At 49.6% G+C, this 24333-nt stretch overlaps 1 protein-coding gene and 1 long non-coding RNA gene across 4 annotated transcripts in view; one reads left to right on the forward strand and one right to left on the reverse strand.

Annotated features, from left to right (window-relative positions):
• LOC144368250 (uncharacterized) overlaps positions 1-2669 on the forward strand; it is a 41467-nt gene extending 38798 nt beyond the window's left edge. The window contains exon 2 of the long non-coding RNA XR_013428049.1: positions 912-2669. This is a non-coding gene — a long non-coding RNA (uncharacterized LOC144368250). The remainder of the gene's footprint in view (positions 1-911) is intronic.
• Positions 1-24333, reverse strand: part of Kcnd3 (potassium voltage-gated channel subfamily D member 3) — a 209177-nt gene that overhangs the window by 181628 nt on the left and 3216 nt on the right. For all 3 annotated transcript variants that reach the window (XM_040287394.2, XM_021734764.3, XM_021734762.3), the window contains exon 2: positions 19064-20241. In XM_040287394.2, coding sequence (XP_040143328.1) covers positions 19064-20169 — 1106 coding nt within the window. In that variant the 5' untranslated portion in view covers positions 20170-20241. The remainder of the gene's footprint in view (positions 1-19063; positions 20242-24333) is intronic.

The raw sequence follows: 24333 nt of genomic DNA on the forward strand, positions 1-24333 counted from the left end.
GTCCACCTGGGGCTGTGGATGCCACCCGAGCTGAAGACCAGCCAGGGCCTTGCTTCCTTGCCTCCCTCCCCACAGCAAGACCTCAGGCTCCCAGGGTTCCCAAGAGCATGGTACCTCCCCTAGCCCCGACAGTGGCCAGGGACAGAACACTGAAAGATCCTTGGGGAAACTCAGGACAGAAGTGAGATAAGGGGAGACATCCCGTGGTGACCGCGCAGGCAGAGTGAGGAGAGGCTTGATTGACATAAATTGCTTCAACTCCCGGGGAGATACCTTCTCCTGAACCCCCTTTCTCCTATAAAGATGGGAATAAGCTGAAGTCCCCAGGGATGTAGAAGAGAACAGAACAGACTGTTTCCAGAGCGATTTTCACGGCACTCATTTTTCTATTTCTTAATGAGGAGCCCGAGGGGATCCTGGGGCCTTGGCAGTAGGAGAGGTTAGCGAGTGATTGGGGAACCCCATCCCATCAGCTTTCCATGATAAGGGAGCCCCCCTCTTCCATGGGGTGCTACCCTGCCCACTCCACTCTCCCTACCAGGGCAGCAGGGAAGGGGCCTAGACAGGAGCACCTTCGACCATGCTCTTGTCCTGGGAGGAAGCAGTTCAGCTCTGGGCGAAGCTCTCTCTGTCCAGGGACCTGGGCCACGTCCTGGCCCAGTTTGCTCCTCTCTGGCTCAGCTGCCAGAGATTGGCGGCCAGGATTCTAGCTGGCCACAGAGGGCCTGTCCACCTGGGCTCATCACAAATGCAACGGGCATCCTCAGCTGTCCGTCAGAAAGGCCACTGTGCTCTGAGCAGCCCCATCACTCCCATCAAAACTCATTGGCAACAAGACTCCTGGTCTTTGTTGTATGTGTCCAGTTCCCTACTCACTCATCCCAGATAAACTGTTTTCTTGTTCACTCCAGGCAGCTCCGGGCAAGGGAAGAGTGGAGGCTCACATGATGCTCTGGATGGTCCTTTCTTTTGTCCCTGGGTGTCTGAAGGCCAGGATTGACTTCTGCTTCGAGCCGGGGGCACAGGCTGCTTTGCAAAGCCTGTAGCCTCCCTAGCAGCGGGCGGCATTTACCATGCTCCTTCCCTCTTGGCCCCTCTTCCCACCTACAGTCTGCAAGCCTTCTCTTCCCATCCCCTATGCTGAAGATGTGCGTCACGGAAGGGAAATGAGAGGGGACCCAGAGGGATGTTGACCTAGGGAAAAGGATGTTTTAACAGAGGCCAGAGGAAAGCATTTGAAGATCTCATGGCATAAAGAGAACATCTCCAGGAAATAACGTCATCTGGGTTCCAGTCTGACCATGGCTGCTGCCCAGCTGACGCTGGGACTATCATCTCAGCTTCCATCCACGTAAGAGAAGGGGCTCAACTAGATCCCATCAGGCCCATGTGAGTGATGCCCACAGAGCGGAGCCCTTGGGCGGCTCCAGTCCCATTTCGGTTTTCTGCCCTGCGTTTCCCTGGCCTGAGTTGCTGGCACACCATCTGGTACTACTGGGTGAGCCAAGAGTTATTTACCAGTGACAGCTCTGTTCATCTGGCCATTGCCACCCATGTGCAAGGACAGAAGCGCTCATCCAAAGCCAGCGATGGCTAATATTGAGCCCTCACGTGTGCTGGGCCCTGGTCTAGGCACTTAATAAACATCATTGTATCCAGTCCCCATGGCAACCCTCATTTGCCAGAAGAGGGAACTGAGCTTCACAGGTGGACTTCTGCTTGATGACGCTGTCAGCAAGTGGCAGAGCTGTGGGTGGCACCCAGGCCTGCCTGCCTTGCACAGTCCATGCTCTTACTAACCCATCTGCCAGTGGGGGGCTCCTGAGATAAGCCAGGCCTGGCCCAACAGGTGCAAGGGGTGTGACTCAGGCTGCCATTAGAACCTCAGGACAGGACAAGCCCAGGGCTCTTTCTCCTTTGGCCTGGAGCAAGCTGCAACAGGCCTCTGAATGCAAGTGACTGCCCTAGAGGACTGCACCACTCCCCTCTCTGCCTATTCACCGCTTTCCCCACCTCGACCAGAACAGCCATATCAGTCATCACATCCCACACTTGAGATCCCCTGCCTGGGCACCGGCTTTAGCACCTTGGTGGAAACAACTAGGACTTTTGACCAGGCTGAGGTCCACGTGGGCCCCTAGCCTGTTCCTTCCTCCCCTCTGTTTCTCACCACGAAATGCAGCCCACTGGGTTCCTGGTAAGGACCCCATGGTGGGTTTACAAAAATGACCACCTGTTCTTCCCGTCTTTGTACTCACACCTGATGTGATGTGATAGGATGCTCCTCCTTTCCAAAGGTGGAATCTTTCTCTACTCTTTGAATCTGGGCTTGGCCATTTGATTTCCTATGGCCCTTAAGACATCAGCAAAACTGGAAAAGAGCTTTATACGTTGGGACTTGACCTCTTGGGCAGCAGCTGGGAGCCCTGCAACTGCCACCATCTGAGGCATCTGGACTAGTCTGCAGGATGGTGAGAGACCTGAGCCCAGCCATCCATCCCTGCTGCCCTGGGCATTCTCGAGCCAGCTGCCAGATATGTGAGCCAGGCCACCCCCAGCTGACCCACAGATGACCAGGAGAACAGCTGACCAGCCAGCCAGACGAGGACAACTGCCCAGGCCACTCAAACCCACAGAATCATGTGACATAATAAATGTTTATGATGTAAGCCACTGGATTTCCAGGGTGGTTTGTTGTGTAGTAAATGAATTCTAAACTCTACAAAGGAACTGATGAAGGTGCTAGAAAATAAGTCCTGCAGTTGAGAGTGGCAGTCTATTGCAGTGGTTTGGGGGCTTCTGGGGGCAGAATGTCCGAGTTTTAAACCCTTCTCAGCCACTGGGTAGTTGTGCGACCTTTGACAAGCTGCTTAATCCCCCTGTACTTCAGTTTGCTCATGTGTAAAATGGAGATGATAGTCATGTCTACTTGGTGGGGTTGTTGTGAAAATGGGTTAATACACAGAACACTTAGAACACGGCCTGATCTACCATGTGAGGGTTTGCCAAAGTCCCAATAGTCAGAGGGTTCTTACACAAAGGAAGGGCGTCCATCAGATCTCTAGCTCCTGAGAGGGCTGACCTCAGGCAGCGAAATGACCCTATCATGAGGGACAAATGTTTGACATCAGGAAAGACTTCCTGAATAGGGAGTATGGCTAGATACAAAAAAGGTTCTGGAATATCTTTTAGGCAGATGGCCTTCTGAGGCCAAGAGAAGCACGGTCAGCAGCAAGGTTCTGCCATCACTGCACCAATGCACACACAGGGTATCCTATGTTGGGGGGGCAGGGATACTTGGGATTGAACTCAGGGGAACTCGACCACTGAGCCACATCTCCAGCCGTATTTTGTATTTTAGTTAGAGACAGGGTCCCACTGAGTTGCTTAGCACCTCACCATTGCTGAGGCTGGCCTTGAACTTGCGATCCTCCTGCTTCAACCTCCTGAGCTGCTGGGAATACAGGCATGTGCCACCACACCCAGCTAGTCTTCTCTTTAGAAAGACCTACCAAAGCAAAGCTTTCATGCCCTCAGAATCATCTTACTGCCTTCCTCGATGCAGCATCTCAGAGGGAATTCGTTCTCTGAAAAAAAAGAGGAGCAAGAACTCATCCCTTGCCTCCATTCACCCGTTAGGGCCTCTGAATTAACTTCTGGCTATAACTCTACTGAAATGCAGCAGAAGGAGGGAACAGGTACCTATATACCACTATGACTACCTGGGCGTCCAGCCAGGGGCAGGCAGTGCCAGGAGAGGGGCCAAGACTCCCTTTGAGTCACCAGCTTGAGTTCTGGGACCTGACCCTCTTCCCTGGGCCAACATTCTCACTGAGGATGGCTCAGCTGGAACCCTGAGTAGCAGGTGAATAGGGATGACTTCTGAGTCAGATGAAACCCAGGAGGCTAAAGCAGGTATTCCTTGCCTATGGGCCATGGTATGCAAGTGATAAAGCACCCCTGGTTTCAATCCCCAGAACCAAAAGTGGGCGGGGGGGGGGGGAGAGAATGGTTACAGGCATAGAGACAGACATGGATCCTCTCAGTTCCCAAGGTGGCTGGGTGGGGTGTGAGCAGAACCCCTCATCAGCCTCAAGCAGCCTGGCCAGCCCCAGGTCACAGAGCAAGGTTAAACACACAGCCAGGCGACCACACGGAAAAGCACGGTTCCAAAGCAAAACACTACCAAGCCTAAATGGGAAGGAGGCACAAACTCAGAGGGGTTCCACTTGGAGCAGAACAGAAGGTGATATTTTTAAAATTCTCGCTGTTACTAGAAGGTACACACCAGAATAAGATGGGGACGGGACTGACTCTGGATCTTGCAAAGTTGGGAAAAGGAGGGGTATCATCCTCTCCACTGAGGTGGGGCTAACCATCGCCAAGAAAGGAGCCCTGGGTGCCGAGGCCCCAGAGACGGCTGCCTCCTTCACCTTTCTCCCCATCTCCTTTCACCGCTTACGCGCCTAATTATAAGTGTCACTCCAATTCATTTGATTTATTTTCTGTGCCTGGCAACCATACCTGGCAATCATTTGGGGACCTGAACACATGGTTAGCACGCCAGGAATGTTTGTTGAATGAATCAAGGCCATAGGCAACACTGAATTCAAGTTGGCATCCACAGTTGGAAGCCCTGCTGCCCTCTGCCCACCCACCCCAATACTTTTTTTGTGTGTAAACCAGACTACAGATCCAACGACTGCTGGATCTCCCTGATTCAGGAACCAACCCCCAGCAACTCTCTTAGGATTCTTTACCTTCAGAGTCAATTTCTGGGGAGAAGCGGTAGGTGGGTGGATGAGGAGATCAGGATGATGCTTCTGGTGTAAGAGGGTCACCTCTCAGCCTACTAATCTTCCAAGAATAGAGGGACTCCGGCAGAAAGGAAACAAGTACCTAGAGGTTTCCCGTTTCAATAATGGCCCAGGTTATCCTGAGAATTTTCCCCTCCATACCACTCTCAGCCAGCAGGCCTTCTCTCTCCCCAACCCGCTCCCCTCACCCATAATATTTATACACTCCTGCCAGGTCTCTCTCTTGCGTGATTTCTCAGGATGAAACAGATCTGATGATCCCTGATCATCTTATCCAGATTCCTGCTCCATCTGGACTGGAACTCTCCCAGAGCTACATACCCTGCTACCCTGCCCCAAATTTGGGTATCTCCTCCCTTGCTTTATGCCACAAAATGCACAACCCTGGCGCCCAACTCACTGTCTAATGGTGCTTGGTTAAAGTTTTAGCTTTCGGTGTGTTCAACCATACACGAGCAGGTGCTTCTCACTCTGTCCAAAGGGAACAGGCAGGACCATGATGAGGTGGCAGTGGGCAGGTGCACATTGCTGAACCCCTTCTGAGGCACTCTACTGCGAGCTGGGGCCCAGGACCAGAGCCCCTGACTTTGAGAGGCCAAGGGTGCGTGTACAAGCAGGGGCTGTTTCATCCAGGCTTTATGATGGCAGGAGCTTTCCTAGGAGAGGACTCAACTCACCTGGCCCCATTACACCATACTTCCCCTTCACTGTCACCAACCTGCCACCTGCTCTCTGTCCTCCACCCCTCTGAATACTGGATAGAAAGCCAATGATACATTCACAGCCCAAGAGAGTCCACACACTTACCCTTTCCCCAGTCCTCTGTGATCATTTAATGGTTGACTTCATTCAAATAATAGAAGATAATATACACCAAGCTGCCCACACGGATGCTAACAGCAATCTATAGATCCTCCTGCACTCCTGGGGAGCTCATCAGAAAATAATGGATGTGGAGTAAGGAAGGGCCATTTACAGACTATCAGGATAATAGTGGGAGGATGGGGTGGGGCAGGTAGGAGGTGGAGGTTATCAGGGAGGTGGGGTGGTAGGAGACAATGCAGGGGGTGGGGATGCCAATCATCCCCAGAATCTATCCATCCATGCTACAGGGTCCTTGGCTATCCATTCCAAAGGGGCTGATAAGAACCTTAGGTGGTGGCTCACCCAGGGAATCTCCATGGCCCAGGGGGATTGGATCTGGCAGGGCTGGATCCAGGTCATTCTAAGTCTGTGCTAGGACAGATACTCTAGGGTCTTCTTGACACCAAATCCCCAAGAATAAAATTTTTTGACCATAATTATCCCTGCCTTCCAGAACTACTTCCTCACAGAACCTCTGGTTTTTCACAGCCCTTGGACTTTGGGAGCTTAGCAATGTAGATCTGAGTTCAATACAAAGAGGAGGTTTATGATCACTGACTTGTCTCCAGCAATGGAATGGACTGCATCAAAAAGGGTAAGGTCCCCATTTCTAGAATGTTCAGCAGACCTGTTGTTGAAGGGAGTCTAGCTCTGAAAGGCGATAGCAAACTAGACTCTTTCTAAATCTAAGACTCATGGGGCTTAAATGTCTGTCTGATCTCACCCTTTAAAAGCTTCTTGGTCCCAGGGTTAACATCTGATCTTTCCCTTCACATGGCCCATCAGAGGTGTCTAGGGAGCTAGAGTCACAATTCCCTGCTCTCTCTAGGCACAGCACTCCAGCCCTAGGTCACAGAGGGCAGTGACCTTGTTGACTATGTCATAGTGGCTCACCATCCATCAATCCCTCTGGGGGAGTCTCCAAAGAAGGACCTCCCAAGCTTCTCTGCAGATTGGCATTTTGATGGATGCTTTGGCCAAGGATCCTTTTAACTTCTGCCTCTTTGGAGAAGGAGAAATGAAAAGGGGAGGTTGCCGGTGCCCTGCCATTTAGAGGCTGGTTCTCCAGGCTGTGGATTATCCAGGCTACTGGGTTAATGACCCATTTTCCTTGGAAGAGGGAGAGACGTAAGGCGCATGTAACCGTGATAGGTGGTGATAACTCACTAGATGCAACCCATTTATCATTTGGAAGAGGATACTGAGGACCAGAGAGAAGAAGTGACCTGCCCGAGGTCATATAGCCTACCAAAGTAGGTTTTACATAGCCCTACTCCAGCCAAAGGATTCAGCCACCCCACATAAGCCAACTCAGGCATAAAACACTGAACTGGTTGCATGAACACAGCAGCCTCTAGTCTCCAGATGAGAAGCTGACCTTACATGGGAATATTCGCAACATCAAACACGGTGTGTGGGGGTGGGGAGGGGAGGGGCATAATAATCTCTCTAAGCCCTGCCCAAACTGAGCATGCCAGTTGAGTTGCAGGAGAATGTTTTATTATCAACACAATGCCCTTTACTCACGTGATTAGAGAGGGAGGACAGGGGAGGGAACCAGGTGCTTGGCTCAGAAGACAGGGACACAAGTCCTCAGGTGCAGAAATCTCGGGAGATTTCTCCCGTCAGCTACTGAATGCAGAAGAGAAATGGGAGGAAAAAGAAGGGGGAAAGAAAAACCCTAGAGTCCCATATTGTTCTTCCTCCTGCCCGTGCAGAAATGGCATGAAAGAGGCAGACCGAGTCCCACGGCCACAGCGTCAGAAAAGCCAATGAAGGGGAGTGACGGCCACAACTCAGGAGCGGGGATGGCACCTGATCACTGGGATCCCTCCAGGAGGCCGCAAGGCAGGGCTTTGACACCCCAGGGGTGACATTTTCCAGAAGGATCTTCCCCCTCCCCACCCATCTCCCAGAGCTGAGAGAGGTCACAATCACCAGGAGGGGCTATTGCTAAGGGAGCACAGGGGTCAGTCAGAACCCGTGACAAGCACAGGCCCCCACCAGGGCTGCTGCCCCTCATTCCGAGACTGTGGGGACTGGCTGTGTCCGGCTCCTGCTGGCTGAGCTTCGGTCCTTCTTGTGGGCAGGGAGGGGCCGGCTAAAAGGCTAAGTAGTGTCCAAAGGCAGTTTAGGGTTGGGCAGGGATGCCACCGATCCCTAGACTGGGACATTAGCAGCCAGGCCACCTGGGACCAGAGCTTCTCCAGAGGACATGGCTGATGATTCTGAAAATGTTATTATAAAAGATAATTATACAGGGTATTTACAGTTGTTCCTCTCCCATACATTTTTAGAGAGGGTGGAGGAACAGATTCTATTAGAATACACTGAAAGATCCCCTGTTCTTTTTAGTCTTCCCTCTTTTCCACCAGCGTATCCCCTGTTGTGAACTCCCTGCCTGCCTCGTGTGTCCATGTCACTGTGGGCCCAGCGAAGCCTCAACACCCACACTTGCATGCCCACTGGTCTCGTCTCCCTTGAGTCTGACCTTTCCTTTGTGGCATTCTGCGTCCGCCACTCATCCTTGTTACCTTTGCCCACTGACCCTGAGAGTCCTCAGTCCCTGCATCTTAGGGAGTCAGGGGGTGCTTATGTCTCCTCTACCCAGGACAGAGGCTGTGGAAAGAGATTTGTCACCTTCCAGGAAATGCAATTTCAGGCTCCCCAATGTCCTCGGAGGGGAATGTGGCCGGTGAGTGACAGTGCCAGCGGTCTCCAGGCACCAGTGATGGCCTCTGAGCCGGCCTCAGTGTTCACAGCTACCAAACATGGGCAGTATCTCACTCCTATGGTTATTGGGAGAATTAAAGGCATATAAATAATTCATATTCAGCACACACCTGGAACATTGCTAAAGCCCAGTAACGTGAGTTATTATTGTTAAGGAGAATGATAGGCCCTCAAGGTCAGAGTGAACCTACTTCCACCCATTCAGTCTTCAGTGGGGCTGGCAGACCTATGTTTCTTGTCCTCTGGGTAACAACCCTGAAGAGACTAAACACAGTGATTAAGCCATCACTTCCGTCCTAGAGAGGGCCACTCTCTGACACCTCGCCCAGTACGGAGGACCACGCTTTATTCCTCGGGCTGTGTCCCCAAGGCTCTCCCTGCAGGTTAGGCCAATGGCTTCACTCTCTCCCCTTTACCAGCTTCAGTCCCTTTTTCAGAGCTTCTCCTTCAACCTTTCATTCTCGTCTTATACATTGATTTGTTTATTGTCTGCGGTTCCTGAGAATTTGAGTTGACATTCACAGATTCTTCCACAGACCCCATCACGATGTCCTGTGCATGGGAGACCCACGGTATTTTTGAACGAATGGTCCAATGTGTGAAGGTATTCCATTTCTCCACCATGATCTTCCAAGGACCAACTGAATTGCCACCTCCTTCAAGAAGTCTCCCTGATTCCTGCCGCCTCTACCTTCTCCTCATACCTTCCTATCTTTCGCTCCTGCCTCTTAGCTTACTGAGCCCAGGAACACAGCTCTGTGAACACAGCCGTCTCCATGACTGAACTGGGTTTCCCTACGAGGTCAGTGAATTTGAACACCCACCTCATGGGGTTTGGTCCTTGTCTCTTTGTGACCCCTCATATCAACTAGGCCTAGTTCACGGTGACACATGCTTGCTGAATTATTGAGCCACAGTAGCTCACCCAGAGCTCAAAACAGAAGTGCCCCTAGAGGCGCAGGTCAGAGGATGTGCTGAGTGATGTCAGGGGTGCAAATGACATTTTTCTCCAAGGAGAAGAAGGAAACAAGCCGGAGTAGCAGTGTCTCAAGTCCCTGGAAGGTCTGCCCAAGGGTTTCTCACTTTAAGGATCAGGACAGTGCTACGCACAAAGGCTGGACCACTCCCCATCACCCTCAGCCAGGCAGAGACAGTTCTTTGGTCTGTGACCATTCAGACCCTCACCACCCATCTATGTGACAATGTAAAGGTCCCTTTATTAATTTTATTAATTTTTTTTTCAGCAAAGCCCATACATTTTGCTTTCCTGTGTGGATGCTGTTTATTTAATTATCATTGTAGGAGTCTAAAAATAAGCCTTGTTTTACTCAGAAAACCAATCTTCCCTCTCAGCTCCAACAAAAGCACAGTATGAAAGGGAACTTCCACAGGCCGAGAAGAGAGAACAAATGGAAGCTTCTCTGGCAAAGCAGTTGGTTTGCAGGTGGTACTGGCATTCCTAATGGGAATGAGGGTAGGGCATGGGGCAGGAAACGCTCCCCAAGGCCCTCTCCTCTGCCTGCTTTAATTTTTCCTGGGACAGTCTCATCCATTTTTTTTTTTCTGCTTTAGCTGATGATTTTGGAAGCTGCCTCCCTGCTGAGTCTCAGAACCACCTCTCCACCTGTCTGCTGGCCCCCTGGAAGACACCCACCATTAACTGAAAACACTATCGGTCCAAAGCCAGGTTCAAGGTCTCTACCTCCTCTCTTGACCTCCTGCCAACCTGTTCCTTGTCTAATGTCCGCTAAGGCCACACCTCTCGTCATCCACACTCCTGAGTTCCTTTCGACTTCTCCTCCTCCTGGTCTTTCCATTCTAGTCTTTTTTTCCTGCTCTGATACTGTGCCTGCACCAGGTCAGGCTTTCTTTACCATCTTTCTTCATACCTGGCTCAGTCTTCCGGCTGACTGTCCTGGGTCCGGGGATTCCCTTCTGACATTTACCCAGAAGACACCTGCCAAATACATCTTCCTGTCCGTACGTCACTGGAGCCCCCAGAGTGGCTCCCTAGTGCCTACTGGCTGAATTCCTTAACCTCATGTTTCAGGTCCTCTGCATCTCTAGCAAACCTGTTGTTCCTGCTTATTTCAAGCCACTTCCCTCTTTGTACACCTGAAATGCTAGCAAACCAGCATATTGGTGAAGCGTTCAAAACATCATGCCCTTTTGCAATTTACTTGGATTTCCATTTCTGTATATTTAAATCCTGCTCATGATTGTTGGTCTAGCTGAAATGTCACCTTTCCCACAAAGCCAATCATTCCTTCATCAGCCAATATTTATTAAGCATTTATTCTGTTACAAACACTCCTGATCGTTTCGGCACACAGACACTCTTGTGAACATATTCAGATCCCCCATTATGCTGTAAATTTCTTAGAGCTGATCTTTTATTTATTTTTATATCTTCAACACTGCCTAATAATGTGCCTTGCAAATACTGGGTGTTCAATAATATTTGTTGAATCAAGATTCATGCTGTCTGTGGTCTTAATGTTGTTTAGTTTAATTCTCCTAGGGTTTTTTTTTTTTCTGCTTAAGTATGCATGTCCAGAAAGAAGTAAAAATAAACTAATGATACTTCTCAGCAGCTCTAAGCCTGTAATTACGGTTAACTCTCAGTTATCCATGCCATTGGGGGAAAAAAAGAGCATCCAAAAGAATTCCACACGAGAAGCAAAGAAACATTATTTCTATCAGTCTTTGACATGTATTGCATAATTTTTAAGCATCTGATTTGTCATTTTAATTCTGTTTGACTGATCAGTTGATATTTGCTTTTATAGTCCCTCAATAACTGGCGGGGTGATAGGCACGAAAGGGGAGATGGAGAACTCTGCTGGTTTGGAATGAAACATTTGCTCTGAACAACTTCCAAGGCAAGGCTCCGGATCATCACAACATCACATGCTCCCAGGTGTGGCCATTTCTCTCCAGTGATAAAAGAGACTCCCAAGACCCCTAAACAGCTCATTATTTGCTAAAGAAGATGACAAGAGCCACCAGGACCAACGGGGTTCTGGGATGGAGGGGGGGCTCTGCTGCCTTCCAGTCTGTTGGCATTGGAAGGTGCCTTGCTGTGCCACTGGGAACCTCTGGATGCAAATCAAAGGAACCGATATTTGCAATGTTGCATCGATAGCCAGATAACGTAGGGGAGAAAGTTCCCCTTTTCCACTTCGGAAGCAAACAAATATCACATGTGGTGACTCGGCAGCTGCATTAGTTGGGGAAAATTGATGCACATTTCATGTGTCAGGGAGCTGAATTCCAGAGAATGGAGCCAGCCTCCCAGAAAATGGTTTCTTTATATAGTTCCATCCATTTATTGTTTGATTGGACTTTCTGTATATTAAATTCAAGCTGTTCTGCAGCTCATGGGTATTATGATGCGTTGGCTCGGTGGGAAATAATGAAGGTGATGGGATTTTACAGCATCGCATTACAAAGGAGGCGTCCCCAGCCTCATCCATCTCTCCATCAACAAGCTTGTGTGTGAGGTGGCACTTATATTAAAACGATTTTTCTGATTCCGTTTAATGACACTCATTCGAGTCCTGACACCAGGAATACGATTACATGAGCTAAATGCAATCTTCCTCCATCCAGTCATGGTCACTGAAGGCTGAGCTCTTCCCTCCTCAGTCCCACCTTCCCATTCACCCATCCCTTGCATTGAGCTGGGTGGAGGGAGGCAGTGAGGAGACGAGGTGGGCATTCTGGCCGGAGGAAAGTGGGTTGGACAGAGTAGGAGGCTGAACTTGAGCTGGGGGCTGGGAGAGCTGAGCCCTTTGGCAGAGAACTTTGAATATCCAAAAGCACCATGATAACACTTCCCTCCTTGTCACAAACAAGTCCTCCTTAGAAGTTGGTTAGCAGTCAATACTGTGCGCTCTTTCCAAAAGAGATGGACAGGTCTGGTCCCTACTTCCCAGAAAAGAAACACTGACCAGTGGATGAACATTTAAGATACATATGAGCCTTGGGGAGAGCGTCAGCTTCCTAGAAACACTTGGCTGTGTACAGGGCAGGAGGGGGGCACTCTGCTCCTCTCCCTGGTCTAGAAGAGCTCCCAGCCCTGATGGAGGGTGGATAGGACCCTGCAATGGCCTGGGTCAGGTGCTCACCGAAACAAAACACTCAAAACAGTGACTGAAGGGCTCTCCCCCTCCCCTGAGGACAGGAAGGGCCAGGTGGATGACTTTTATTTACATGATTTTAAGGCGGAATAATTGCTGCTCCTCGGGAAGAATCCTGTTTGTGTTTACGGGTGTATTTAAAGAGGGAAACCCAAACAAAACCAAGCAGAAAGAGGTTGAGATTGATTTCGAGAGATTCCGGAAGAGAGCTGTGAAATGAGCACCAGCCTGGAAATTCCTTTCCAAAAATTGCAGCGATTTGAATTACTGAATCGGAAGACAAATCCAACACGAGGCTCCTAGTGCGAAGCACCCAAAGCCTCAAGACTGACCTTGCCCTCCTGGGTAGCCTGAAACCCTGTGCCCACCCCACTCTCTAGGGAGCTCCCGCAGTTGACAAGTGGCCTCTGTTTGGTGTCTGCGTCAAGGCATGATGGTGAACACATATCAGTCCCTTGCCAGGTGCTCAGGAACTGCTTCCTTGGTGCAAAATCCAGGTGCGGATACTCCCTGCTTATACTCTGAGATGCTGCGGCTACAGCTCAGCTCCTTGGGCTTGTTCTTTCCATGCGGAGATGTCAGCTGCCCTGGGCCTTGGAGCCACCCTGCAATACCTTGAGGCCTCTACTTGTGAGATGCTTCCCCTTGGGCAGGAAAAAGATCTTTAGGACTGTGTCTTCCCAGACAGTTCCTTGCTGTACAATTTTGGAAAGTGTCCTGTTGCCTCTCTACCTCCAAATATATGCAAAATCTCCCCCTCTTCCCATCTCTACTGTTACCACCACCACCTCTTGCCTGGATTATTGTGCTGGCTTCTCCCCTACATTATACTTACTACCCAGCAGCCAAAGTGATTCTCTGGAACATAAGACGGCGGCTCAAAACCCTCCAATGGTTTCCCATGCAAAGCAGAGTAAGAGGCAAAGACCTCGTGGTGGTCGCAAGGAGCCTGTCTGAGCTGCTTCCCCCATTACCTCTCCAGTCTCATTTCCTGGTCCTCTTCTGCCCCCTCTCATGCAGCTCAACCGTTAGGGACTTCCTTGGAATTCAAAGAATAGCAAACCAGACCTCTCCTGCCGGATTTTGCATTTGCTGTTCCTTCTGCTTGGAATGTTGTTCCCCAAGCTACCCACATTCTTTCAAGTCTCTGCTCAGTATCACCTTAACTGAGAGCTTCTTCTTGACCTTCTAATATAACATAATAACTCACTCAGTACTCCTTCACACTCAGTACTCCCTGTCACGTCATGCTTTATTTTTCTCCGTAGCCTGAGATGATTGTTTGTTAACTTGCTTACTGTCTAGTACTGTCCACTAAGCGGCACAAAACTGTGTTTCCAGGGGCTAATGGGTGTTCAATATATATTTGTTGAATGAATAATTAAATTGAGAGAAGCATCATGGGCAGGGCACTTAGCTATAGCTCCTTTCCTGCTCCTCCTGGGCTCAAGAGTCTGGAGGGGAGCATCGCCAAATAACCAAAAACAATAACAAGGATTGGGTGCAGATTTTCCTTGCAAGAAGGCCCACTTCTGCTAAGACTAAAGGCTTGTGGAGGGCTTGCTTGGCTCCCAGTCTTTGCCCTGCCCATAAACACCCCGCCTGACGTCTGGCTAACTCAGCTGCTGGCTCTCCCAATGGCCAGAAGATGGTTATCAAATGAGAAAACGGAAGCTGGGCAAGTCAAGGTACAAACCTGTTTGGTTGAACAAATAGATATTAAAGCCCTGTGCTAGGCACACACCCTACAGTGATTTTTGGTAAAAAAAAAAATGTGCCTTGAAGAGCTCACAACCTGGGGAAAAAACAAACAGCCAAAGTCAATAAAATGTGGCAATGACAAGACAGAAGAATGTAAGGGCTACACTGGGAGGCAAGAGGAGAGTCCCTATCTCCTGGAGGGACAGGAAGGCCTCATGGAGAAGATGCTATGGGGTTAAGTTTGAAAGATAATGTGAGTCAGCAAGACACAGGAAGTTAAGAAATGTCACCAAAGAAAGGATTTTGAGGTCATTTGTTCTCAGTGTCTTATGATCAGTTCCCTGGGCAAGGACCCAGTGGGCACATTAACCAGTGCCCCGACTGAGGCACTTGGGCGCTGGGAGGAGGGTTGATGGGCCCTGGAGGCAGCCGATGAAGGTACAGACATACTTCTGGAACCTGATGGGTTAACAAAAACAGATCTCAGACCGACTCCAGTTCTGGCACCAGGAGTGCCCGATCGAGTGCCCCCATCCATAGTGTTCCTGTCTCGTTCTCCTAAGCCAAGTGTCCCTGTCTCCTGGAACTCAGGCAAGCCCCTTCCAGGATTGTATTTTAAAGGGAAATGCAAATCACCTGGAGGCTGCTTTGTGCCTGGAAGAAGTAAAAATCGATTCTGTTTTCGTTAAAGTGATTTTTTGGACACTGTCAAAAGCTCTCATCTCAGAGCACAGGGTGACAGATAGGCTGCCGATCTCAATTACGTAACTGAGCCGACCTGGCAGCAGAGGGCCATCTCATCAGGAGCAGACGTGGCTCCAGCCATTCCCAAGCCCGATTCCCCTTCTCTAAGATACTCAAGAGTGACCCCATTCCATTCAGGCCTGGAACTGGCCTTCTGCAACCCTTGTGGATGCCTGCTCACCAGGCTTTCCTTCCACATGCTCTCCTGGTCCCCACCTGAGTTCCCCTGAGGGACTGGCTGGGGCAGTCCAGGCCCACCGTGAGGCTGAGCAAAGTCAACCAAATGAAGAAGGGAAATCTGCTTTGAAAAGGTTTACGTCACATAATACATTCTCGAACTAGTTACGTTGGTCTTATTGAATATTGGGAGTTCTATGTTATCCCTTCCCCTCTGCTAACTCAGATAATTGGGAATTTATTTTATTTATAGCATCAATTATGAATATGGAAATTAATCCTTGAATGGTGAATTTCCGGAATTCAACTGTCAAGGGAGAGCACAGAAAGTCTGGGCAGAGCTCCGGGGTCTCTCCCACCAGCACAAGAGGCTGTAAAGGAAAGCCACCCTCAAGCCCGGGTGGCAGTTTGGACTGTTATTGTTCTTGTGTGTGGAAGGAACGTGAGAACATTAAATAACCGGTAATCATTGGCTCCAGGAGATCCCTCCCTGGGGGACGCTAGTAACTCATTGGCAAAGTGCTGGAAAAGCAGGCAGAGATGGCAACGGAACTAGGAAGAGCCAGCACCTCCCCTCAGCACATCAGCCCTCCTCCTGTCAGCCAGCCCGGCTCTGCAAAGCAGCGGAAGACCGTCCCTCTGCAAAAAACGGAGCTTGGGAGAGGAGTAGGGCAAGGGCAGTCTGGAGACAGGAAGAGGTAGGTGTCTGCTGGGAGGTGTTGGAAGCAGGGACACTCTGGCAGAGAACTGGTCCTTGATATCCCACGGCCACTTGAGGCTCAACTGCCAGTGCAGAGTCAGACAGAGATAGGCTTTTCCCAGTGGTTGAGAAAAGCTACAACTAGCCAGTGAATGTGCTCAGGACAGGCACCAGCCAGGGGAGAGAAAAGGTTTCCCCAACTGAGTCAGCAAGTCCTCCAGTAAGAACAGCATCTCCACAGTCCTGCAGAGCATCTCAGTGGACAGATCAATTCACCAAGTAAAGGCCCCTCTCCTCTCTTCCTGGGAACCAAGGCTTGGATCTATACCCTTAAGAGAGAACAGACATGTCCAAAGGGGACTGAGGACAGCATCAGGCCAAGTGAATGGAGCAGGACCCCATTTAACCTGACCCATCCATTAAAAAGCCTTTTGTCAAGCATCTGCTATGGAGAGTCAAGCAAAGGAGCCTGGTAACGGTGCCAACTGCCAACTTAGGTCAAAGTCAGAGTAGCCTGATCCGGCACTGAGCTCCACCAGCCAAGATGGAGGGGGGAAGAAGAGGCTGCTTTCTCGTAACGTATCTGAGTTTAAGGAAGACACTACTGAATGGTTTCCTTTCTTGCCTGAGTGGTTCTCCTCCCAGAAGTGAGACAGTTTAATGCATGGGGAAGGAAGACAGACTTGTTTACTGTAGGTGTGGGGTGAGCAAACCCAAAGGCCCACGGTTGGGGAACCATGCTTCACCCCAATGCAAGCATCCTTCTCATCATTTTTACCTTCACTCTTAGAGTCTGTCTGCTCCCCCATCTCCATCCTAAGAAAGTAAATAGGAAGCCAAGACTGTCCAGCTCTCACGCTGGACTTGCCCCTTGAACTACAGGGCAAATGCTAAAGGAAATTAGCTGTTTCTCTGGCAGCAGTAAAACACTGGATCTTGCTACGAAAACAGCCTTTAATATCTAAGGCAGTACTTTAAACTGCCTAGAAAGAAATGTTTCATGTATAAAATTTCTGTGCCTGGTACAGTGCCTGAAATGCAGTACTCACTGAGCGGATGTTTTCTTGACTAGTAATATGACCTGAATAGAATATCATACCCTGAGGCCATCTAAAGAGGCAATAAACCTGAAGGTCTGATTTCTATCTCTGGGCCCTGGTGGATTGAGAACAGAGTGGAGTGATAGAGTGAAAAAAAGAATGGGCAGAAGGCCCTAGCTTTTGAAAATTAGCTCTGCCCTTTATCTGTGATTATGGGAAATTTACTTAACCTCTCTGAGTCTCACCTTTTGTATCTTTAGAGGGTATAGAATTGTTCCTACTTAGCAGGACCATTGTGAAGACTCAGAGCTAATATATGCAAAGTGCTTAGCACAGTGCTGACACATAGTAGACGCCCATATGTTGTTCTACTAATAATAAAAAGTAACGGGCAGGTGGCCAGTGAAGTTTCCATTGATGTCCTCCGAAACGATTTAATTTTAATTCTGACATCCATCAGTCTACTCAGGGTTTATTCCTATAAAAGTTTCTCCCTCTGTTGTATTGAGTCCTATCAAAAGGAACCTGAGGACACTGGGCAGTCAGGGCCATATCAGGAGAATACCTTGGGGTCTGGGGTGTGTGTCCCTGGCCATGGGTGAGGTCCCCTTCAGGAAGGTGAAGGGATGGTCTGGTAGCCACAAAAGTGCCTCTTTCTCCTGACAGCAGTCAGCTTCCAGGCCCATTTTATACTTCAATATCCCAGTATGCCCAAAAGCTCACATCTACCACTTGAACCAGGAAAAATAAAGTCAAATAACCCCAAATTCTTACTCACCCCGGGTGAGCAGCTACTTGAAAAAGAGAATGTGTGTGTGTGTGTGTGTGTGTGTGTGTGTATGTGTGTGTTGAAGTGGGAGGAAGGGGCAGGGTGGCTTCTGTTAGACATAGAGGTAAAGGAAATGTCCCCATCAAATGTGGCCTTCACAAATGGATTATGACACCCCTTGCTCTCCCCCTTCCCCTCCCTTGTGGCAGAATGACAAATATAATCACTTTAAAAGGTCCCATCACCTGCTCAGTCATTCCCAATAAGCATACGCAGCACTATGGAAAAACCAACACCACCGCCAAGGGGTTCCCGCCAGGAAAAGAAATCAAATCACCAGGATGCCACCAATGGAATTGTCAAAGACCAAATAAAAAGCGTCATGAATTCTCCATCAGCAATATAACACTCCCTGGCCTAAGCAAATATAGACCCAGCATATGAACTGTGGAGGGATTTTGCATTCGCCTCAATGGCTTCCTATGGCTGAAGCAGAAACCCCTATGAAATCCATGTCTCCATAAAGATGCCTTTATTGGCTTTCATCCAGTTAGGGTGAAGACTGTAATCTCCTTCCTGAGTCCCCTGCTTCTGAGACCTCCCCGAGCACCTCTCCCTCCCTATGATGATGCTGCCGCTTCTGTCTGACCATGTGATCCATTCAGATGATCTCACTGCTACCCAGGTGGGCCAGGTCATTCCATCATTGATTCAGGCTGAAAAAGCAAGACTTTCCTCCTTTAGTGAGAAAAGAGGAAAACAGGTGCCTCACTTTTTAGGCAAAACCCCAGTTCAGGGTCACTTAGAGAAAGTCTGCTTAGAGCGACTGAACCCTTGATCATTTGTGGCAGCAGAGAAAAAAAAAAATAAGGCAAATGAGAAAACAGCTGGCAAATATACTAGGAAGAATCCAGAAAGAATGCTCTGGGTGTCTTCTGGGGAGGGAAATCTACACCTTCATTACCACCTTCACTGAACTTCTCACAGCCCTCTTCCTCCCCACGACAGCCCTTAGAGGCGCAGATGCTCCTAAGGATACAGCCATCAACTCCCCGGACCCTACATATCTCTCTCTCTCACACACACACACACACACACACACACACACACACACACACACACAATGCATGGCTGACAAAAGAAATAGTGACTTAATTTTCCACCTTTTATAAAAAACATGCCCCACGCCCAAAAGAATCAATTCAGAGCAGCTCACACGCCCCAACCAACCACGCATGTTCATTTTCCCTCGTGGTGATGCTCCCGGACTTGGATGAGGCACTCCCTGCTCCTCTCCCCAGGCCTGATACCAATCCAAAGCTTCACGGTCCACCCCACCTCCAACCCTCGTGGAGTCTAGCAGCGTGCTGACTTACCCCAGTGTGGTCATGGTGACAATGGTGTACCAAAAAGAGGCTGGGATGCTTGTGAACTTGCTGGCGGAGGAGCCCTTCTCGGCGTAAAACATCACAGTGGCAAAGATGATGATGGCCATGGTGAGGGAGAAGAGGAGAAAGCCCAGCTCCGAGGCGCAGCTCTTCAGGGTGTAGCCCAGGATCCGCAGGCCCTGGGAGTGGCGCGAGAACTTGAAGATCCGAAAGACGCGGAAGACCCGGAGCGTGACGAAGGCCCCGGACACGTCCTCGTTGTTGGTCATGACCAGGCCGATGTAGTAGGGCATGATGGCCACCACGTCGATGATGCTCATCACGCTGCGGATGAAGCGGTAGCGGCTGGGCGCCGCGAAGAGCCGGAGGAGGTACTCCACCGTGAAGATCATGACGCAGGCCGTGTCCAGGCAGAAGAAGGCCACCGAGTAGCGCTCGCCGCACGGCAGCTCCTTGCTGCCGGGGACCGTGCCACAGGGCACCGTCTCCACCACGTTGGTGATGACCGAGACGGCGATGAAGAAGCCAGTCACGTAGTAGAAGACCAGGGCCAGGGTGCTGGTGTGCGGGTTCTCGAAGGCGCGCCACATGGTCTGGCGGAAGCTGAGCGAGGGCATGGACTCCTGGTTGTTCTCCGAGTCGTTGTCGTCCATGAGCCGCTCGGCGTTCTCGCGCTTGCGGTCCTTGTACTCCTCGTAGCAGCAGTCGCCGATGATCTCGGGGAGGATGCCGTAGAAGGCCAGCTCGTCGTCGTAGGCCGAGATGCACTCGTAGCGCGGGTAGTGCAGCTTCCCCGTGCGGTAGAAGTTGAGCACGCAGCGGAACACTTCCGGGTCCCGGTCAAAGAAATACTCCTTGGTGTCCTCGTTGAAGAAGAATTCCTTCTCGGTGCTTCCCAGCAGCGTGTCCGGGTAGCGCTCCAGCGTGGTCCTCCAGGTCTGGAAGCGCCGCCCGCTCACGTTGAGGACGATCAGCTCATCCTGCCGCTTGTTCTTGTCGGCCGGGGCCAGGGGCATGGGGCAGTTGGCCACGGGCATCCACCCAATGGCCGCAGCCCGGGCGAAGGGCAGCCAGGCTGCAACTCCAGCCGCCATGGTGACTCCAGCTCTCGGGCCGGGAACTGCGCCGACACTTGGCACACCAGCTTGGAGTTAGCTCGGCGACCCCTGGGAGACGGGAGAGAGCAGAGAGAGGAGGGCTGAGTCCATCTTGAGTCACCGGCAGGAAAAAAAGACCAGAGGAAAGGGTCACTGGTGGGTGAAACCGTCTCCAAGAGGACTTGATAAAACGGAAACCATCACAGAGAGGGGAACTTGATTTTTTTAAATTTTTTTTCAGTCCTCCCCACTTAGGGAGCACACCTTAGCAGGGGGTGGGGCATCAGGGCGGGATCACCAGATGTTGAGGACGGACTGACAAATTGTCAAGTTCCCAGAGAGGGCTCGGGAGCATTTGGAGGGAAAGCCTCTTTAGCAGGAAGATGTGGGAAGATTCGGGTAATAATCAGCTCTGAAAGGTTATGGCGTTATTACGAATTTAAATTGGGAGAGGGTAAATGAGTTCTCATTAAACGAATTTAAAAGTGGGATAAACATGCTAATTTTTATTTCACTTCATCCACCAGGGTAATCAGGAATGGGGTGTGGATGAGGGAGATCAACCAAATAGATCCTTTCTATTCCTCCCTGGGGAGGGAGAGGCTGGGGCTACCCAGGTCTGGAAAACTCTCTGCCACCCACAGGTGACCACAGTAGGCCTAGCTTAGTGAAGCTCTGTCCTCATCCTGTGGGAGGAGTCTGTCTCTGGCAGAGTGCTACTTTTGGGGATACTTGGTCTTGCTTCTGTCTCTGTTAACTTAATGTCTAATTATGCCCCTAAGAACCCTGATGGAAAGACATAGTTGTGAGGCTGGTCAGGATCTCTTGGATTCTTGGTTCACCTGGCTTCCAATGTATTGTCCCTCTCCCTCCCCAGAGGAAGCTGATCTAAGTCCTGCCATCCCTATCCTATATTCCTTGCTTCCCATCTCCATCTGCCCAGCATCCATAGCTCCTTCTAGTTACATAACAATACTCCTTCCCAAGCCAGCCTCTCTCACCTGGCCCTGCTCCACCCTTGGAGATTCCTCCAGAGCTGGGCCACCTTGTCCCTTCACCCACAGTTCTCTTTATTTCCCTATCACCTGCATGAATGGAGAGGACAGTGGCATGGAGAATTATATTTGGCTTTGGGAAGCACATTTACCTTCCCAAATCTGTCTTTTTAAAGATGATAGTGAAATGACTCTGCAATCCCCAAATGTACACCATCTGTAGGAAGACATGTGGTGACACAGAAACACACGTAACAGCGACGGAAAATTGTTTGGGGTTGGCACACTCATCTCCACTAATCCTAAACTGATCACACAGAACAAATCCTAACTCAAATTATTTGGATCCTCTGGAACTCACTTGATTTGACTCTGTGTTTAAATAAACGAGGCAGAGGTGAGTCCTGGAGTTTTTTTCTGTTATACAAAGACTTGTAGTGGGATTTGATTTCACTGCTCTCTAAAATCCTGCTTGACCTTCTGACTCCTGGCTCATCTAAGTTTCTCTTGCTCTGAGATACTACTGGACATTTCTACCTGGATGCCTTTGAAAGTGGACAGGTTTAAACTACCTCCTTGCAAAAAGCTGTCCTTTACCTTTTGCTTAGCATTCCTAACTCCAGGCCTGTCACCTGGCACATCTTTTTCATAGTCCCACCCCAAGAATTGACAAATAATGAAACAGCTGCTCTTAATGTCTTCGTGATGGCCCAGATTCCCTCCAGCCTCCTTCCCACTGGAATTCTTATCTCTCACTCTCACCCTCCACCTCATTTCTCCTGTTCCCCTGAAATCTATTCTACTCAGAAGATCCTCCCCAAAGCAAGGTTCCAATTGTGTTTTATCCCACAGCCTGTAAAATAAAATCCAAACTCCTTGGCCTGGCAATCCAGCATCTCCACAGTGGATCCTGGCTTAACATTCCAGTTGAACGGCCTATGCACCTATCCTGGCCTCCAGCAAAATGAGCACTAGCTCGTGAACGAACCTGGGGAAGGTTTGTCTCTAGGTCATTCATCCTTCTCCCTCACCCTGCCTATTAGAATCCTACCTGTTCATCACCTTCCCTGAGATGCCTCCTCATCTCCCCACTGTAAGATGCTTTCCTTCCTTAGGGCTCTCAGTATTTTGCCTCTCTACTTTAGTGCCTACCACCCTCTGGCCAGGATTGCACCTTCTTTACATATGTCTTATTAATAATAATAATAATAGCTAACAGTAATTTCACACCTATTCTATGCAAGCATTGCACCATTTCCCATGGTTTGTGTCACTGAATCTTCACAGCAATCCTAGGAAGAAGAGTCTATCGTGTCTCTTGCTTCATAGATAAGAAAAACTAAGGTTTACAGTTACAGAGCAGTCTAACAATCCCCAAAGTGGCAGCACAGAGATTTCCCTGCCAGCAGTTATACTGAGCACTGATCATGCCAGGTACAGGACCCCATGCTTCCCTGCCTCATCTCCATCTAGCCCATCAAAAGCCCTGTGTGCTACATACCCTCCTAGTCCTCATTTTTTGGATGAAGAAAAACAATTATAAGGAGTTATAACAATTGTCTAAAGGATATGATAAGTACGCAGAGAGCTTTAAACCCAGGCAGTCTCAATGCAGAGTTAAAAGTGCAGCCAGGCCACTCCCTGGCTCTCCCCAGCCCACACTAAGCTCTTTAAGGACAAAGGCCATGACACCTCAACTTTTCCATCATAAGCCAGGAGAAGCACAGTGCAGTGCAGGAGTAGGCACTCAATTGGCACCATCTGTGGTCCATTGATTTTACTCTGTGACTTGCTAATGTATTTCAGGGACGTCAAGGGAGGGTGTTCTTTCTCCAAAAGATAGTGGATTCTGAAGACAGAGCTGAATCAAAAGAACCCTAGAATTGAGTGTCTGCTTCTGACTCACTGTAGCCTCAGTCAAGTATCCTCAAGGAGCCGGAATCTGCCTCAATTATCCCCCCTGCACACCAAGGGAAATCTCACAGGTCCCTCTGCTCCCTAAAAAAAGGGGGGTTGATCCAGATGCTACAGAAGACAACAGCAAAGACAAGGATATTGCCCATAAGTGTCACCACTCAGAGAATAGGAAAACAGCACAGGTCTGATGAGATCTTGATTAGGGAAACCAAGAGATGCAAGGAATGAATGGGGATCTTTTATCCAAGACAGTGGGTAGCCCACATGCCACTAATAAAAGATGCAGGAATACATCCTGCATTGTTTATCTTCAATAAATTTACCCTCATAATGAACGAACTATGCTTTTTTTTTTTTTTTTTGGATAGGAGATTTTACTGTCCCTCAGCACGCTTGGCTAATTTTCCAAGAGACCAGGGAGCTGGGAAGCAAGCCCTAAATCTAGACATTGGTCACAGAGGTTCCAATTCTGACTTAGGTAATGTTTACTGAGCATTGACAATGCCCTGGGCATTGTGGGAGGCACTTTTCTACATAGCACTGAACTTTTTTCCACAAAAATCCTATGATGTTTCTGCCCATGGGAATCAGAAAATTTCCTCCAAAATGACTAAGTTTCACGTATATAGGAATTGACAATTTTTAAATAGACCATTCATTAGCTCACTACCAAATGGCTTTCCTGATCTAGGTATGGCCAAATACAACATTCCTGACAGGCAAGGGCAGGATACAGAGACTCCCCTCCCTGCCTTCCCCAGGCAGCAGATAGCAAGGGCTCTGGAGAACTTGCATTCCTGTTTCAGTGCTATCCTGAACCTGTAAGCAAATCACTGTTACCCTCTGAGTCTCAGAGTCCTCTTCTGTGAAATGAAAGAATGGGACAAGAAAAATGACAGGGGATCCTTTGGCTCAAAAAAAATCTCCAATTCTACTGGATCCAGGACATCAGGAATGTAACTCTGGACTCACTGAGACAGCCTCATGACAGCTGGCCGTGCAGAGCGGGAAGTAGAGCATCTGGGCTTGTTGCTGTGGGGATGCAATTAGCCTGAGCTTCGTCTCAGCAGAGGGAGTTCTGGGAATTCCTGATGAGGCTGGTGCCCAGAACAGGGCACACAACCTGAGTCACTTGGAACCCAAGGCAATGCAAGGCCTGGTCTGACCACAGAACCCCTGGTCACTCACCTAGAGGGGGCCAGGCCCTCAGACTCTGGGCCCTGAGCTTCTGACCCTTAACATCCTTGCT

This window comes from Ictidomys tridecemlineatus, chromosome 11 (assembly GCF_052094955.1).
Source record: "Ictidomys tridecemlineatus isolate mIctTri1 chromosome 11, mIctTri1.hap1, whole genome shotgun sequence".
NCBI lineage: Eukaryota > Metazoa > Chordata > Mammalia > Rodentia > Sciuridae > Ictidomys > Ictidomys tridecemlineatus.